This window comes from Danio aesculapii, chromosome 15 (assembly GCF_903798145.1).
Source record: "Danio aesculapii chromosome 15, fDanAes4.1, whole genome shotgun sequence".
NCBI lineage: Eukaryota > Metazoa > Chordata > Actinopteri > Cypriniformes > Danionidae > Danio > Danio aesculapii.
In genome coordinates, this window is record NC_079449.1 from 1,775,518 (window position 1) to 1,796,041 (window position 20,524).

At 36.9% G+C, this 20,524-nt stretch overlaps 1 protein-coding gene across 1 annotated transcript in view; it reads right to left on the minus strand.

Annotated features, from left to right (window-relative positions):
* The window catches only part of LOC130242015 (dentin sialophosphoprotein), a 114,496-nt gene extending 94,374 nt beyond the window's left edge, over positions 1 to 20,122 (minus strand). Inside the window, exon 1 of the mRNA XM_056474036.1 lies at positions 20,092 to 20,122. Within this exon, the coding sequence (XP_056330011.1) occupies positions 20,092 to 20,122 (31 nt within the window). The remainder of the gene's footprint in view (positions 1 to 20,091) is intronic.
* Between the last annotated feature and the right edge of the window lie 402 nt (positions 20,123 to 20,524).

A 20,524-nucleotide genomic window follows, 5' to 3' on the forward strand; every position in this document is an offset into this window, starting at 1 on the left:
TGTTTACAGTGTCTACAATAGGTCATTTGCACTCCGAAAACGGGTTTCAACAGCGTTTTTAATGGATTACGGGCTGTTTTCGTGACACACAACTTAGAAGGGTATATGTTAAAGCCGTTATAATCTGTCAGATGTAATTCAAGCACGAGAGATAAACGTTCTCCTAGTTCACATGTCTGCCGTCCGAAATACAGTGCGTATGTGTGTTTCCCAGGGCTGTCAGCTTTTAGCTCACCCGGAGGAAACCCACACCAACACGGGGAGAACATGCAAACTCCACACAGACATGCCAAATGACCCAGCTGGGAGTCGAACCAGCGACCTACTTGCTGTGAGGTGACAGTGCTGACCACTGAGCCACCGTGCCGCCCAAAACAGACTAGTTATTGTTAACTATTTAAACCAGGGGTCACAGAACTTGTTCCTGGAGATCCGGTGTCATGCAGATTTTAGCTCCAACCCTAATCAAACACACCTGAATGAGCTAATCAAGGTCTTACTAGGTATACTTGAAACACCCCGCCAGGTGTGTTAAGGCAAGTTGGAGCTAAACCCTGCAGGGACACCGGCCCTCCAGGACCGAGATTGGTGACCCCTGATTTAAACACTGTACTACATATTGCCTAGCCTTCTTGTGATAGTCCATTCAAATGTTCTGTATGGACTGTTCTGTAAAAAAAATATGATAAACTAAATAATTTCTAACTCCAAGAGGACGACTCTAAATCTCAATGAGGCAAGAAATTCAGTGCAAACCCACTCCCTCTGCCAAATGCCATGGGAAAAATTCCCAGTCTTGCATTTTTACAGCTTATGTTTTAATGGCTTTTCAATTAGTCGCATTATATTAATCTAAAATTACGTATGAATGATGATTACAGATAATTTGAGAGTTTAACTTCATATGCGAGAGCTTGATATTTTATTCTGAAGCCTTTGATTAAATATATCATTATGTTTAGTTAATTTCTTGGCTTATAGAGTTACGCTCAGTGGAAGATATGCTTAGTTTTAGCATCCAGATGCATGACAGAGGACATTGCAGTATAAAATAACATATATAATTATTGGATTTGAACAGCATATACACCTTCCATCCAGGGCTGGCGCGTCCATAGAGGAGACCTAGGTGGCCGTCTAGGGCAGCAAAATAGTGAGGGTGGAAAACGCCCCCCCCCCCTCCCTCCACCTGTACTTGTTTTCTTCAACCTTACAGTAAATACCTCCTTTAAACAATATCTCACACAATATTGTTCTGTCTTATGTAAAAGAACTTGTATAGTCTGTCTTTGGTATTTATGTTATGTATGTTATGCTATGTATAAGTATTTATAGCATGTGTATAGTTAGACTGTTTAGTATGTGTTATGTACAGCCTTAAAATAGCTTTTACATACAGTGTTGTGTTCATATTTATGATTATGGCATGACATTTCTTCCACACATGTACACTGAAAAAATGATTAATTAGATTTATTATATCTTTTTAAGGTAGGCTAATTGGTTGCAAACAAATATATGGGCTGAATTTAAACAAACAAATTAAATGTAGTAATGTTCAAATTAATTTGTTTGTTTAAATCATTTTTTTCAGTGTAGAAGAATGACAATGAAGCTCAAAGTGACTTGACTTGACTTCTGAGTCTCTTTTTTTGAATTGCATAAAAATCTGACCTGCTTTTCCTCCATCAGCTGCGAGTTCATCGTGGTTTTGAGATGAAAATGTCATGTGAGCATCACCTCCGGGAGCAGGACTGTGTGTAGAAGGTGACCTTTCTCCGCTCATCTAGAAACATCTGTCTCCAGCGCACCATCTTCACAAACACACGCTGCTAAAAGCTCCTCAATTAAGCAGATCCTCCACCCGCAGAGGCCTGAACACACGTCTGCAGGCACAAATGTCACAGCGCATCAAATCAACTCCACACATCGATTAAGCAGATCAAGAGCGTCTGCGCATCGATTCTCTTCACAAGATTCGCAACGGAAACAACTGTTATTCCTTATTGACCGAAAAGAAAAGCCTTTTAGAGTCGCTCTTCACAGGAGAAATGCCTCAGATGAAGCTTAATGAGTTTAATACAGAAAATCAGCAACTGGTTTGATTTTCTTTTCATCATTTAGTGATTTATAGTAAATACTATAGGGTTTAAAATAGGGTTAATATATAGGGTTTTTGAGCCATACGATTGTAAAATCCTGGAATTAATCTGTTGTGGTGATTCTGTAGTTGCTATGGTAACACAACAACTAAAGTTACTGATCTAATGTGGTGATTATAATATTGCTTTGGTAACAACAACTATAGTAATTGATTGTGGTGATTCTATAGTTGCTATGGTAACACAACACCTATAGTAAATGATTTGTAGAGCTGATTCTATAGCTGCTATGGTAACACAACTATAGTAGTTGATCTGTTTTGGTGATTCTAAAGTTGCTATCGTAACAGCAACTATTGTAATAGATTTGTTGTGGTGATTCTAAAGTTGCTATGGTAAGAACAACTACAGTAACTGATCTGCTGTTGTGATACTAAAGTTGCTATGGTAACACAACAACTATAGTAAATGATTTGTAGTGCGTATTCTATAGCTGCTATGGTAACACAACTATAGTAGTTGATCTGTTGTGGTGATTCTAAAGTTGCTATGGTAAGAACAACTACAGTAACTGATCTGCTGTTGTGATACTAAAGTTGCTATGGTAACACAACAACTATAGTAACTGATCTGTTGTGGAGATTCTAAAGTTGCTATGGTTACAACAACTATAGTACTTGATTTGCTGTGGTGATTCTATAGTTGCTATGGTAACACAACAGCTATTGTAATTGATCTGTTGTGGTGATTCCAAAGTTGCTATGGTAACAGCAACTACAGTAACTGATCTTTTGTGGTGATTCTAAAGTTGCTATGGTAACACAACAACTACTGCAATTGATCTTTTGTGGTGATTCTAAAGTTGCTATGGTAACACAACAACTACTGTAGTTGATCTTTTGTGGTGGTTCTAAAGTTGCTATGGTAACAAAACAACTACTGCAATTGATCTTTTGTGGTGATTTTAAAGTTGCTATAGTAACACAACAGCTATAGTAATTAATCTGTTGTGGTGATTCTAAAGTTACTATGGTAACACAACAACTATTGCAATTGACCTTTTGTGGTGATTCTAAAGTTGCCATGGTAACACAACAACTACTGTAATTGATATGTTGTGGTGATGTTAAAGTTTCCATGGTAACACAACAGCTATAGTAATTAATCTGTTGTGGTAATTCTAAAGTTGCTATGGTTGCACAACTACACTGCGTTACACAACCATCCTTGCAAATGCATAGTGACACCTTGACAACCCATTCAGTTAGAGGATCTTCGGTTCAGGATATTTGTGAGTTTGCAGGTGTTAATGAACAAGCAGACACTTCAGTGCTGCAGGACGCTGTCGTCATGGTGATGCGAACGAGGTCTTTGTAATTAGTCTTGGTAATTAATGGCGTGTCATTAGTGTCTGCTTCACTGCTAGCCGCCAGTGGCCGCACGCACTGTCATTTCTTACATTCACCATGATTAATCTGCGGATGAGATGAATCTTACAGCACGGCTCTGCTCCTCATGCTTATTGGCAGATGCATTTGTTTAAGCTGGCAACTGCAACGCAGATCTGCATTTAGTAATGAGTCCGTCTTCATCATCCAACTGGAGGACATCTCTCAACACGCTAAACTACAGCCGACTTATCATTCCTATGGAAAAAACTAAAATGATGAATAGACACTACGAATGAATGGATGAATAAATTATATACAGTTATATAAACAGTTTTTATACACTGTAAAAAAAAAAGCTGCGTTCCACACAATAACTTCATGCTGTCCCAACACAAATTGATAAAGTTAATAATCATTCATTCATTTTCTTTTCAGCTTAGTCCCTTTATTCATCAGGGGTTGCCACAGTGGAATGAACCACCAACTTATCCAGCATATGTTTTTACACAGAGAATGCCCTTACAGCTGCAACCCATCACTGGGAAACAATCACACATTCACTACGTCCAATTTAGTTCATTAATTCCCCTATAGCGCATGTCTTTGGGCATGAGAATTTGAGTTGAGTTCCACGACTAACTATCAGGCACCTGTAGAGTTAATGCGTTCCAGTAAAACATATACAGGTAAAATGGACCGGGTGCTTTTTAAAATGAATGATGATGAATGAAAGTAAAACCGATGAGCGTCTGGCAAAAAAAAGTGCCCTTGCCCTAATCCGAATAAGACAATAATATAATTAAGGTGTTTACATTAAGTGCTTTTTTAAAATTTGGATACGCAAAAGGTACACAAATTGGGATCGTACAAATACAAAGAAAATTAAACGTCAATAAAAACAACAACAATACAGTCAGGTACTGGCAGGTGTGTGTATGTGCATGTGTGTGTGCATGTAAAGGTAACTTGGCGGACAGGTACATACATAAGGGACAATAACAGTCCATAAATGAAGCAAGTATCATAGATAACAGATAGAAACTAGTCGGTGGTAAGGAGTGACAACAAGGCTAGTAATGTATGATAGTAATAATGACAGTAAAAAGAAAGGACAACAGTAATAATAACTGACAACAACAACAATAATAAATCACAAGCAGTACACCAACTACTACTACTACAGCAAAAAGTTACTAATGTTACAACTACTACTGCTGCTACTACAGCCACAACCACGACTACTACTACTACTACAGTACTAATACAATGACTACTACTACTGATACTCCTACAACGACTACTACTACTGATACTACTACAGCAATGACTGCTACTACAACATCTACATCTACTACTTCTGATACTACTACACCGACAATGACTACTACTACTACAACAACAACAACAACAACACCTCTACTACTTCTGATACCACTATACCAATGACATCTACTACTACAGAAACAACTACAACTTCAACAACCCCAACTACAATCGCTCCTACAACAACTACAGCAACCTGGATAATGACAATGGTAGAAATACTTGTAATAATAATAACAGGAGGACAAGTCATGACAGTAATAATAATAATGGTAACAAAAGTAAAAGTAATACTATTAATTATAATAGTGAGGAGGTGAGGGGAGGTTGGGAAAGTGCTTTGTGAATGTTGCGTCACCACGCCATCCACGTTTCCTCTAGTTTCATGTAATTTCAAGTGTTTCATCTTTAATTTTTTGACTTTAACTGCAGTTCGGCAGTTTCACTTTCACTCATGAACATTTCATTCATGTCCCTGTGACAAACTGGGGTATTGGATGCAAATAAGGAGTAAGGACTGCTGGAAGAGTGTTGTTTTAATGGAATTTAATACCGCAGGCCCAATGGAAAGAAAAAAAACTTGCGCATTTCTGTGTGTGTGTCTGCGGTCCTTTACTGACAGCCTTTACTGTGTGGATCTTGTCACAAAATGTGGTGAAAAGTCCTACATGATGACGTTTACGTCAATAACGCCACTGATATATGAATTCTCCACGTCTTAATTCCATTTCTCGTTAGTTAAATTATGACTTTAGTCGTATTGAGGTCATCAAAAATTGCTGTTTATAAGGTCGACTCTTAATCAGAGTATTGTCTTATCATATTAAAATAAGAGTATTGTTGCCCACTCAATCACATCATCAGGGCTCTGTGAACTTGGCTTTGCAAAGCAGAATTTTCTGTATTTAAGTACTCAAAAGCAAGTAGGCTATGGCTCACGCTTATTTACAGTGGAAGATGATTTATGGTTAGTCGTGTCAGGAATCCAACCACGGATTTGCGTGTTGTCCTCAAACAAACAGGCTCAGCCATAACACTGAATCAGGTAAGCTGAATATTTATGTTCCAATGTAATTATTATATGCACTTAAAACGCAGCAAGTAATGTGTGAATAATATTTGAACATGCATTTTAATTTTGGCTCGCGGTAGGGCTGGTGGGGGTGGGGGGTGTCCTAAAATGTTGAAAACCCCTTATGTAGTGTACACTCAAAAAATATTACTTGTTCAAACTACTTAAGTGAATGAGTTGAAACAACACAATTCTTGAGATTTTGTTGGGACAACTTAATTTTTTTTATGTTCAATCCACTTATATTTGTTAAATCTGTTAAGTTAACCACCTTGACTTGTGTTGAAAATTTGAATAAATTGTGTGGAACCCTGCATTTTTACAGTGTACATTATAAATAGTTTTAAAGTTGTTTACATTAGCTAATCAATATGAACTAACAATGAAAACACGTATTAATTATAGTAATAAATTCAACATTTATTAATATGGCATTATAAATCATTTGTTGATTGTTTTTGCATTATTCAGGGGACCAGAACTAACATTTAAGAATTAAAATGTGAATATTGGTCAAGATTTTTGGTTGCTTTTTATAATGAGAATGTGAGTGGTGTTATTATTTAAATAATAAATGGGAATTGGATAACAATTATAATTGGATAATTAACATACAAAAGTGTTTAAAGGTAAACTTTAAAGACAAAAATATTATTTAATTATATAGAAAGTAGTTAAAAATTAAAGCATTTTGTACACTGTAAATCCCAAAAAGTCAAGGTAAACCATTTGATTGCAACAAACCATTTAAGTTCAAAAACTAAACCTAATCAATACTGTGAACTTAATCTATTTGAGTAAACGGAGCAATTTGAGCACAGTAAAACCCAATAAACAAAGAGAACTCAAACCAACTGAGTACTGTAAAACCCAATGAGTTAAAGCAACTCAAACCGATTGCTACAAACCATTTGAGTTATTAAAAATAATCTACATGAGTACTGTGAACTTACTCTATTTAAGTTGAGGTGATGAGGTGTGTAATTAACTCATTACCTTCAACACTGAGTTCAAAACTCTTTTCAAATGAGTAGAATTAACTTTTGAGTTAACTACAATCATTTGATTTGATAAAGTTGACTGTTGGGTTTTGCAGTGTACATTGTTGCCATATCACTCTGCAGCCCAAGAGCGGTTACTCACTGAAGCTAAGCAGGGTTGAGCCTGGTCAGTATCTGGATGGGAGACCACATGAGAAAGCTAGGTTGCTGTTGGAAGTAGCGTTAGTGAGTCCAGCAGGGGGCGCTCAACCTGTGGTCTGTGTGAATACTAATGCCCCAGTATAGTGAAGGGGACACTATACACTATATATCAGTGAGCACCGTCTTTCAGATGAAACCGAGGTCCTGACTCTCTGTGGTCATTAAAAATGTCATGGCACTTCTGGTAAAGAGTAGGGGTGAAGCCCAGGCATCCTGGCCAAATTCCCTTCATCAGCCCTTACCCATCATGACCTCCCAGTCATTCCCATCCACTGAATTGGCTCAATCATTGTCTCTCCACTCCATCAATAGCTGGTGTGTGGTGAAGCACTGGTGTCATTGTCCTGTGGCTGCCGTCACATCATCCAAGTGGATGCTGCACACTAGTGGTGGTGTGGAGAGAGTGTTTGACATGAGGGGGAGTCATGAGTGTAAAGCGCTTTGGGTGTATGTCCATACACAATAAATGCGCTCTCTCTCTCTCTCTCTATATATATATATATATATATACACACACACACAAAAAACATATATTTTCTTTTCTTTAGACAACATTTATTTATGATTTAGTTTTTTTGTCTTTACCATATATGGACTGTATGGACTGTATATTAGTGTGTGCCAAACTAATACATATCAGAATATGATTATTTTAAAAATAAAAACAAAAATTTTGAAAAATAATGAGGCTTAAATAATGAAAATAATGTCAAAAATGCTAATTATGAATGTAAATCTTGAAATATAAAACCATATCTGACACAGGGGCATAGCAGACATTTTAAAAGTGGGGGGACAGCTGAATGATATCCAAAAGTTTACGTTCATATTATTATTAATCACCTGTTTCTGAATGGTCTGTCTCTAAAAGTGCGGGGGACCCCCGGTTGCTACCCCTGGTCTGAGTTGACTCAATCAGTTGAATAACATAAAACACATGATCAATTTTTTAAAACAACGTTGAACATGTGACCTAAAGTTAAATAGAAATAAAAACAGAATAAAAATGTTGTAAAGAGGTTCATTTACAGCTGTTTAACCAGATTTTTTCCCAGCGAAACAACAGAAATCTTCAGTAGACAGCACTTTCTCTTCAGTGATTCCAATAATGTCAGAAAGCCTGTCAAAGACAGCCCTGCATTTACATCTAACGTCTTTGAAAAGCATCTACATCTTACAGAAAGCCTCTAAAATGTTGACATCCTCGGGCATTAGTGAGATTCAGGCCGTGAAAGCTTTATATTACAACTCATACAGCAAACCTGTGGTAAAATGCACTGTTTTATACTTCATTCTCAAACAGACACACAAACACAGATATTAAACTAGTGAAACAAAGCCAGCGAAGGGCTGAAATCACACACCGCTGTTATGTAATGAGATTTACACTGCGGTAATGACAAACAGAGCTGCTCTTTCAGTAGAGGATCGAGTGGAAATATGGGCCTGTCTGAGAGAAATAAACACAAGAAATGAAATATTAAGTGTGCTTTAGGATCAGAGCAGAGCATGGCGAACTGTTATTGACATGTATCATTAATACGTGCAGGAAAAGCTCATCATAAGCACAACTTTCTGAAGAAACCTCAGCTCACATCTGAGAGCTTTTCCTCAGTTTTTTCTGCTTTGAAGCAGTGTTTTGATTCTGGATGAGTTGAGGAGAAACACGTCTGGACTGTTGCACGCAATACAACACCCCAGACTAAGAATATAAAGCCATTTAGCTGGCATTCTGAGGGTATTTTAATGACGATCAAACACACATTTTCATCCCAAATTCTTATTACTGTAATAAATTATGTTTTCCTTTTGAGTTCTGTCCTTATTAATTGCAGTATATTAGTGTGTGGTGATAATGAGAATCTAATGAGAATTATAATTGGATGCTTAAAGTCGGAATGACATCAACTCTTCACATGTTTATGTTTATTGCAGTGCTTGTTATAAACCATGCTATCAGTCATTTAGGGTGGAGCTATGAATCATTTAGGGTGGGGCTTTTAGTCCTTTAGGGTGGAGTCATTTAGGGTGGGGCTATCAGTCATTTACCCTAAATGACTGATAGTCCCACGCTAAATGATTGATAGCCCCGCCCTAAATGACTGTTAGCCCCTAGGCAATCTAGGGCTAGGCTTTTAGTCATTTAGGGTGGACTGATTTAGGGAGGGGCTATCAGTCATATAGGGAGGGGCTATCAAACATTTAGGATGGGGCTAACAGCAATCTAGGGCCAGGTTATCAGTCATTTAGGGTGAAGTCATATAGGGAGGGGCTATCAGTCATTTAGGGAGGGGCTATCAGCAATCTAGGGCCAGGCTATAGGTCATTTAGGGTGGAGTCATTTAGGGAGGGGTTATTAGTCATTTAAGCAGGGGCTATCAGTCATTTAGGGTTGGGCTATCAGTCATCAGGGCGGGGCTATCAGTAATTTAGGGTGGATCTATCAGTCATTTAGGGCGGGACTAGCAGTCATTTAGGGAGGGGCTATCAGTCATTTAAGGAGGGGCTATCAGTCATTTAGGGCGGAGTTATCAGTAATTTAGGGAGGGACTATTAGTCATTTAGGGTTGAGCTCTCAGTAATTTAGGGCAGAGCTATCAGTAGTTTAGTGCAGGGCTATCTGTAATTTAGGATGGGACTATCAGTCATTTAGGGTATAGCTATGAGTCTTTTAGGGAGGGGCTATCAGTAATTTAGAGCAGGGCTATCAGCAATCTAGGGTGGGGCTATCAACTATTGTAAGGCCGGGCTATCAGTCAGTTAGGGTGGAGCTATTAGTCATTAAAGATGGGGGTATAAGCAATCTAGAGCCAGGCTATCAGTCAAATACGGTGGACTCATTTAGGGAGGGGCTATCAGTGATTTAGACTGGAGCTTTCAGTCATTTAAGGCAGGGCTATCACTCATTTAAGGAGGGGCTATCACTCATTTAAGGAGGGGCTATCACTCATTTAGGGTGGGGCTATCGGTCATTTAGGGCGGGGCTATCAGTCCTTTAGGGTGGTGCTATCAGTCATTTAGGGTGGCGCTATCAGTCATTTAGGGCAGGAGTATTATTAAGGAGGGTCTATTTGTCATTTAGGGCGATGCTCTTAGTAATTTAGGGCGGAGCTATCAGTAGTTTAGTGCAGGGCTATCCATAATTTAGGGTGGGATTATCAGTCATTTAGGGTGGAGCTATGAGTCTTTTAGGGCGGAGCTATGAATCGTCTACCGCGAAGATGTCTGCCACAGAGCAGGGCTATTAGAAATTTATGGTAGGACTATCAGTCATTTAGAGTAGGACTATCAGTCATTTAGGGCGGGGCTATCAGTCACATGAAGGGAGGGGCTATCAGTCATTTAGGGTGGAGCTATCAATTATTTAAGGAGGGACTATCACTCCCTTAAGGTGGAGCTATCAGTCATTTAGGGCATGAATACGAGTCATTTTGGGCGGGACTATTAGTGCTCTAAATCAGGACTATCAGTCTTTTAGGGCGGGACTTTCGGTCATTTAAGCTGGAGCTATCAGTAACTTAGGGCAGGACTTTCAGTAATTTAGGGAGGGGCTATCAGGGGCTATTTAGGGCCGAGTTATCAGTAATTCAGGGAGGGACTATAAGTAATTTAGGGAGGGGCTATCAGTCATTTAAGGAGGGGCTATCAGTCATTTAGGGCGGAGTTATCAGTAATTTAGGGAGGGGCTATTAGTCATTTAGGGTTGAGCTCTCAGTAATTTAAGGCAGAGCTATCAGTAGTTTAGTGCAGGGCTATCTGTAATTTAGGATGGGACTATCAGTCATTTAGGGTGGAGCTATGAGTCTTTTAGGGAGGGGCTATCAGTCATTTAGAGCGGTGCTATCAGCAATCTAATGTGGGGCTATCAACTATTTTAAGGCCGGGCTATCAGTCAGTTAGGGTGGAGCTATTAGTCATTAAAGATGGGGCTATCAGCAATCTAGAGCCAGGCTATCAGTCATTTACGGTGGAGTCATTTAAGGAGGGGCTATCAGTGATTTAGACTGGAGCTACCAGTCATTTAAGGCAGGGCTATCACTCATTTAAGGAGGCGCTATCAGTCTTTTAGGGCAGGAGTATTATTAAGGAGGGGCTATTTGTCATTTAGGGTGATGCTCTTAGTAATTTAGGGCGGAGCTATCATTAGTTTAGTGCAGGGCTATCAGTAATTTAGGGTGGGATTATCAGTCATTTAGAGTGGAGCTATGAGTCTTTTAGGGCGGAGCTATGAGTCGTTTAGCGTGAAGATGTCTACCACAGAGCAGGGCTATTAGAAATTTATGGGAGGACTATCAGTCATTTAGAGTGGGACTATCAGTCATTTAGAGTAGGAATATCAGTCATTTAGGGCGGGGCTATCAGTCACATGAAGGGTAGGCTATCAGTCATTTAGGGTGGAGCTATCAGTTATTTAAGGAGGGACTATCACTCCCTTAAGGTGGAGCTATCAGTCATTTAGGGCATGAATACGAGTCATTTTGGGCGGGACTATTAGTGCTCTAAATCAGGACTATCAGTCTTTTAGGGCGGGACTATCAGTCATTTAAGCTGGAGCTATCAGTAACTTAGGGCAGGACTTTCAGTAATTTAGGGAGGGGCTATCAGGGGCTATCAGTCTGGACACTCTTTTTCATTTTGTTAGCAATGCCCATCTTCCAATGACACAATCGGTTTCTAAAGGATGAAATCATGCACTGCCCTATTGTTTTCTAATTTCAAGACCATTTGAAGTGGATGTGTGTCATGATAGAGGAAAAAAGGACAATCTTACCTCATAAAATACTTTGGGTACTAAAGTTTTGTTTAAATGTAAAAAGTTTCCTAACTCCAAAAACATAATAGTATGGGATAATAGCGACATGATTTTTGTCTTGTATTTCCCCCCACAATCCAAAAACATGGTATAACTGAACTGGAGAGTGTGTTGGGTGTTTCCCAGCTCTGAATTTATATTCTATATTTTATGCCTTGAAGAGCATCCACTGTGCAAAACATTTGCCAGAATAATTGGTGGTTCATTCTGCTGTGGCAATCCCAAATAAAGCAGAGAAATAGGCAAAGGAAAATGAGTAAGAGTAAGTAATCACCACATACAACCCCAGAATTTGTAACACAACACATTAAATATTTGCTATTTTGTTGCATCCTGACAATGCACAATCTGAAATAAGTAACCTCTGAAGATAACTGAATGACAGTGTTGTGTGAAGCTGTTGTCCATCAGATGACATACCGGCGTGTCTCATCGATCTGCTGACAGAGGAATGAGTGATGTTGAGTCAGATCCGTAGGGACTGGACCCGCAGCAGGAGCAGCAGACACACCAGCAGATCCATCGATGGATCATTTGACTGCAGGTGAAGAGAGAAGAGCAGGACGAGTGATGACTCTCTGGAGAACAGCAGAGAAACACTGTCACGCATGACAAACCATAATAAACACACTGCTGAGTAATGCAGGCTCTATCAGCTTACACATCCCATGTGGAATGATACAATAGTCATTTATAGTGAATATTGTAGCATTTTTTAACAATACTATAGAGAAACACAACAATCAACCTGTTGAGGTGATTCTATAGTTGCTATGGTAACACAACAACTACAGTAAATTATCTGTTTGTAGTAATTCTGTAGTTGCGATGGTAACACATATCTATAGTAATTAATCTGTTGTGTTGATTCTATTGTAGCTACGGTAACACAACAACTACAGTAATTGATCTGTTGTCGTGATTTTATAGTTGCTATGGTAACACAACAACAACAGTAATTGATCTGTTCTGGTGATTCTATAGTTGCTATAGTAACACAACACTACAGTAATTGATCTGTTGTGGTGATTCTGTAGTTGCTATGGTAATACAACACCTACAGTAATTGATGTATTGTGATTCTATAGTTGCTATGGTAACACAAAAACTATAGCAATTTATCTGTGTGATTCTATAATTGCTATGGTAACACAACTATTATAGTAATTGATCTTTTATGGTGATTCCATGGTTGCTAAGGTAATAGAACAACTACAGTAATTGATCTGCTGTGGTGATTCTGTAGTTGCTATGGTAACACAACAACAACAACAACAACAATAACAACAGTAATTGATATGTTGTAGTAATTCTATAGGATTATATTGCTATGGTAATACAACAACTACAGTAATTGATGTATTGTGATTCTATAGTTGCTATGGTAACACAAAAACTATAGCAATTTATCTGTGTGATTCTATAATTGCTATGGTAACACAACAATTATAGTAATTGATCTTTTATAGCGATTCCATGGTTGCTAAGGTAATACAACAACTAAAGTAAATGATCTGTTGTGGTGATTCTGTAGTTGCTATGGTAACACAACAACAACAGTAATTGATCTGTTGTGGTGATTCTGTAGTTGCTATGTTGACACAACAACTACAGTAAATGATCTGTTGTAGTGATTATATAGATGCTATGTTAACGCAACTATGGTAATTGATCAGTTGTGGTGATTCTATAGTAGATATGGTAACACAACAACTAAAGTAATTGATCTGATGTTGTGATTTTATAGTCGCTATGGTAACACGACAACTCTAATAATTGATTTGTTGCGGTAATTTTATAGTTGCTATGGTAACACAACTATAGTTACTGATCTGCTGTGGTGATTCTATAGTTGCTATGGTAACACAACAACAATATTAATTGATCTGTTGTGGTGATTTTATAGTTGCTATGGTAACAACAACTTTAGTAATTGATCTGTTGTGGTGATTCTATTGTTGCTATAGTAACACAACAGCTATAACGTGTAGATTTTGAGCAAATGATTAACAAACAAATAAATTCAATAAAATGTTTAAAAATAAACAAATATTAAACATTTATAGTAACATAATCTGACTACTTTTTTGCTAACCCTCATTGACGCCACATTCAGTGATGCCAAGTCCACAATTTTACTCTGGAATTGGACTACTTTTGATATGTATCTGACACTCTCTATACATCTCATTTTTAACATCTAACATCATTTTAACTCTCCATTGGGCTACATTTGTTGTGAAAACCTGGCAACCCTGGTCACATACAATAAAGTAGGATAACATTGTGCTATGTTGACAGATTCAAATAAAAACATTTTACAAATAAAACCTTCTAAATATTATTAAATGTGCTTCCTTTAATGCTACATTGAATATACCCCCCCCCCCCCTCCAACAAAATCTTCTCCAACACTTGTACTGCACTGTTTATTCAGTCTATGAATGTAAGATTTTGATGTTCATGCAGGTGGTTTTTGCATATAGTGATTGACAGTGTGCGCCGCAACCCAGTGGTTTCTGCATCTGCGTGCTTACGCTCTGGTCTGCTGGTCAAAGCAATTAAAAAAACATGGCTTTAATTATCATACCTGGCTGGATGAGACATGCATGAGTGGATGGAAATGCAGCGGAACGAAGCTCTTGCCAGAAAACACTGACCAAAATCTGCAGTCCAGCCACAGCACGGATTTACTCAAGTCCTATTTAAGAACTTCAATCACAAATATGTTTGTCCGGCTTCAGTTTATCTACCAATGTTTGTGCGTTTTCCATTCCCGAGGCTTATATGAAATTGTGTCAGTGCACGCTTGTAAGGCTTTACTAGTAAAGGTAGATTTTGAAAGGAAAGGCATTTATATTAAACTCTCAGTGTGTTGCCGAAGCATGAACGATGAAGCAAATCAAAGCCAAACGCACAACGAGACTCAGAAATATCACTGTTTTAAAAACACTTTCCTCAAAGGGTGTTTGCAGTACAATGGCCAATCACTTCAGTGCTCCTCCAGTCGTGATTCCCCTTAAAGAGATTATTATTCTCCGTCTAAATGTGGTAATATATGTTAAATTAGATTTGCTATATATTGGCTCTCATGATTCAGAGTGTGTGTGGATGTGAAATAGCCTGGTTGAAGCTGAAAATGTGGGTTTCTGTATGCAAAAAGGTACACAGGGTTCTTACAGCTTTTCCAAAGTTAGATTGAAGCACTTTTTAAAGCCCTTTCCAGATGCATTTTCAAACTTTCAGCACGTTGCAGGTGGGGGGAATTACATATTTACATAGTCCTTCACATTATGCTATTTATTACACTTTTCTATAGTATTAGTATAGTATAGTATAGTATAGTATAGTATAGTATAGTATAGTATAGTATAGTGTAGTGTAGTGTAATAGTATAGTGTAGTGTAGTATAGTATAGTATAGTGTAGTGTAGTGTAATAGTATAGTGTAGTGTAGTATAGTATAGTATAGTATAGTATAGTGTAGTGTAGTGTAATATAGTGTAGTATAGTATAGTATAGTGTAATATAGTGTAGTGTAGTGTAGTATAGTATAGTATAGTATAGCATAGTATAGTATAGTATAGTATAGTGTAATATAGTGTAGTATAGTATAGTATAGTATAGTATAGTATAGTATAGTATAGTATAGTATAGTGTAGTGTAATATAGTATAGTATAGTATAGTATAGTATAGTATAGTATAGTATAGTATAGTATAGTATAGTATAGTGTAATATAGTGTAGTGTAGTATAGTATAGTATAGTGTAGTGTAGTGTAATATAGTGTAGTGTAGTGTAGTGTAGTATAGTGTAGTATAGTATAGTATAGTATATTATAGTATAGTATAGTATAGTATAGTATAGTGTAGTATAGTATAGTATAGTATAGTATAGTATAGTATAGTATAGTGTAGTGTAATATAGTGTAGTGTAGTACAGTATAGTATAGTATAGTATAGTATAGTATAGTATAGTATGGTATAGTATAGTATAGTACAGTGTGGTATAGTGTAGTGTAGTGTAGTATAGTATAGTATAGTATAGTATAGTATAGTATAGTATAGTATAGCATAGTATGGTATAGTATAGTACAGTGTGGTATAGTATAGTATAGTGTAGTGTAGTATAGTATAGTATAGTATAGTATAGTATAGTATAGTGTAGTGTAGTGTAGTGTGGTGTAGTGTAATATAGTGTAGTATAATATAAAATAGTATAGTGTGGTATAGTATAGTACAGTATAGTACAGTACAGTACAGTACAGTACAGTACAGTATAGTATAGTATAGTATAGAATAGTATAGTATAGTATAGTACAGTATAGTACAGTACAGAACAGTACAGTATAGTATAGTGTAGTATAGTATACTATAGTATAGTATAGTATAGTATAGTATAGTATAGTATAGTATAGTACAGTACAGTGTAGTGTAGTGTAGTGCAGTATAGTATAGTATAGTGTAGTATAGTATAGTGTGGTATTGTATAGTATTAGTATTAGTATTAGTATTAGCATAGTATAGTATAGTATAGTATAGTATAGTATAGTATAGTATAGTATAGTATAGTATAGTATAGTATAGTATAGTATAGTGCATACCCGTAGCCAGGGGGGGTTCGGGTGGTTCAATTTGTCCTTTAAATTATTTTATGTAATTTAAAAAATATTTATATTTTATAACTCTGGTCAATAATTCGAATCCTATGAAGCCTCAAGGCTACAATAATGTGATGCAAGTCATGTGACATAACACACCGAGCGCTAACGTTCGAATCATTGGTGCGACATTAATACTAGAGCAAGAGAGGCGGAAAAGAAAGCAGGCAGCGGCATCATTAACGCAAAATATTGAGCATGTGTTCAAAAAGACTGCCAAACAGGGTAAGGCTGATGTTACTTACTAACAGATGAGAGTCTGTTCCTATCCATGAGGTTCTAGGCAAACTGGCCACATTATCCGGGACGTCCTGTGTATTTATTGATTTGTCCAGTACATGACCTCCCTTTCACTATTTTTTGTCATTTTTGTCAACCGAGGCACTAATCCCGTCACGTCTGCGTTTTTGAGGCTGTTTGGACACTTTATTCGTTTTATTCTGATCGGATATAAATCCGATCGCTTAAACCACTTCAGAAGGTGATCTGGGATGTATTCCAAATTAAACTGGACAGGTCTAACAATTTTTTAGACAAAATTATTATGAATAAAAGAAATTATGGCCTGGAGAAAATCTGACCTGCGCCTGTAAGAGAAACACGTGTGCTTTTACAGCCAAACACGAGTAATGTGTGCAAAATTCTATTAAATCGATCTTGCTATATGAAGAATTTTGTCTTGATTCTTCATATTTTCTGTTATTTGTTTAAGTTTTTGCTGCATTTTATTCGTTTTTTTTTCTTTCACTTAATTGTTTTTATTTTTCTTACACTGAAATGATAAAAGTTAAATGTTCATTTAATATCGAATGGCAACATTGCATTACAGATGTGCAGCATGCGCCTGTAGCTCTTTGAAAAGAGATGAAAAATAATAGACAATTTCATTTAATTTCAAAGGCAAAATGTTTCTTTTTTTTTTTTTGGGAAGAGTATGTTATTTACGAAAAATAATTTATCATTAGTAATTACCTTAATTTGCCTTATTATAAGTGAAGCACAAGGGCTTCTGTATCCTGCATTTAAAAAAAAACTTGGCTTGAATTCACGATTAATAAAAGTGTCAAGCACCAAAAAGCAGACCATGAATTAATAAGTTTATAAATAGTGTTTTATATAATAAGTAAAGTCCACTGATAATGACAATAATATTCTAGGAATACTATTTTGTTTATATTTTTTTACAAGAGAGGCTAGAAAAAATCCTTAAGCTCTACATTATTATTATTATTATTATTATTATTATTATTATTATTATTATTATTATTATTATTATTATTATTGTGCTTTGTTTATCATTCAAATTGACAAATTCTTACTGGAACGTTGAGTGTGCTGGCCAGTTTGTTATTAGCCTAATAAATGACAATAGGCTAAAAAAAAATTCTAAGGATATATGATGTAATAAACTTGTATTTTAATACATTTTTTTTCACATTTATTTAGTCTAAATCTATTCAATTCAATTCAATTCACCTTTATTTGTATAGCGCTTATACAATGTAGATTGTGTCAAAGCAGCTTCACATAAAAGGTCACAGTAAATAGGAACAGTGTAGTTCAGTTTGTAGTGTTTAAGTTCAGTTCAGTTTAGCTCAGTTCAGTGTGGTTTAATAATCACTACTGAGAGTCCAAATCTTTAGGAAATATTATTGGTACATCAAAAAAGGCAGTTATGATGATCATCCGACAAGCTAATACAGCTAAAAATAGTGATTAAAATGCCACTAAATGGAGTATTTAAACCTCATAATTGAATAGAAATTAAGGCGAACAACTGCAAAAAAGTCCACTTTTTGAGAAAAAAAAAGAACCACCCCTTTCACCAGGCTGGTTACGAGCCTATAGTATGGTATAGTATGGTATAGTATAGTATAGTATAGTATAGTATAGTATAGTATAGTATAGTATAGTATAGTATAGTATAGTATAGTATAGTATAGTATAGTGGAGAGATAAAGTACATCCACAAGGTTGTTATTGCAGAATAAAGCCTGACGTGTCTGAAGGGCTTTATTCTGCAGTAACCGCCTGGATGTACTTTATCTCACTTATAACAAAACTACTTAATAATAATTTTTTGATTCTTAATTAAATGCAAAGCTGACAGAAACTAAAACAGCTGATAGAGTATACACTAATCTGTCGATTAATCCGACACTAGATGGCGCCAAACAGTCAAAAACACAAAGCTGGCAGAAACTAAAACAGCTGATGGAGTATACACTAACCTGCGCATTATTCAGACACAAGAGGGCGCCAAACAGTCAAAACACAAAGCTGACAGAAACTAAAACAGCTGATTGAGTATACACTAACCTGAGCATTATTCAGACACAAGATGGAGACAAACAGACAAAAACACAAAGCTGGCAGAAACGAAAACAGCTGATGGAGTATACACTAACCTGCGCATTATTCAGACACTAGATGGAGACAAACAGTCAAAAACACAAAGCTGACAGAAACTAAAACAGCTGATGGAGTATACACTAACCTGCGCATTATTCAGACACTAGATGGAGACAAACAGTCAAAAACACAAAGCTGTCAGAAACGAAAACAGCTGATGGAGTATACACTAACCTGCGCATTATTCAGACACTAGATGGAGACAAACAGTCAAAAACACAAAGCTGTCAGAAACGAAAACAGCTGATGGAGTATACACTAACCTGCCCATTAATCAGACACAAGATGGTGCCAAACAGTGAAAATTAAATCTAAAACAGTAGCGTGACAGAAAAGTAGATATGTATGAATCTGAGTGTCAAGGTAATTTACATTAAATGTTTATCAAAATGTGTATTGAAAAGTTACTGTAGTCTGATTACTTGATTTTTATAGTCTGATTACATAATTTAGATTACACATAATCTGCTCTGCATGACACTATTTGCAGACTGTGATTTGTGTGAAAGCATGTGTTTCCATCAGTCCGATGTGAATATATTAATATGATGTTTCTATTAGTCACGGATTTGGACTCCTGCAAACTGAACTATTTGCTCATCGGGTCTAAAGGGAGAGAAAAGCATCTGCTGAGCAGGCAGAAGCAGAGCCGCAGGGGTCAGATCATTATCATTAATGCATCTGATTATCATCTTAATTAGTGGAGAATTCAATTAGCAGAGGTCCGGCTCGGGCTGCTGTCCCAATGTCTGTCCATGTGGACACTCGAGTGAGTGTGTGAATGTGGTTTCGACAAATTTGAGTAAATTTATTAACAGAAATCATTCATTTTCCTTTAGCTCAGTCCCTTATTTATCAGCGGTCACCACAGCGGAATGAACCGCCAACTATACCAGCATATGTTTTACACAGTGGATGTCTTTTTAGCGGCAAACCATTACTATGATACACCCATACACACTCATTTCACACACACACTCATACACTACGACCAATTTAATTAATCAATTCCCCTATAGCGCATGTGTTTGGACTGTGGGGGTAACCGGAGCACCTGGAGGAAACCCACGGCAACACTGGGAGAACATGCAAACTCCAAACAGAAACGCACACTGACCCAGCCCGGACTCAAACTCAAACCTCGACATTCTTGCTGTGTGCATTTTGCACCACGTTGTTTAAATAGTAAATCCATTTGTGCCACTTTGTGGACTCATGGGTGTTCTGGTCTATAAGGTAGATGTGTTAAGGCGCATTGCTATTTTGAGGAACTGAAATAGATGGCGCAATTGAACAGCTGAAAGCTGCTCTAAAGTCCATCACAGAACGCAGGCCGGGTGCCAAGATGTCAACTGAGGGGACTGACTGACTGACCTGGTGACTGATTTTGGTCCCTCTTGTTCCTTTAATTCAGGCTATTTATTCACTTATTTAATTTCACTTTGACAGTAATATACTTTTATAGTAATAATAATATGCACAGTTTTGAAATTACTATTTTATCTATGAAGGTAATCCAACGATACCGTTTACATTAACGCAGACAGATC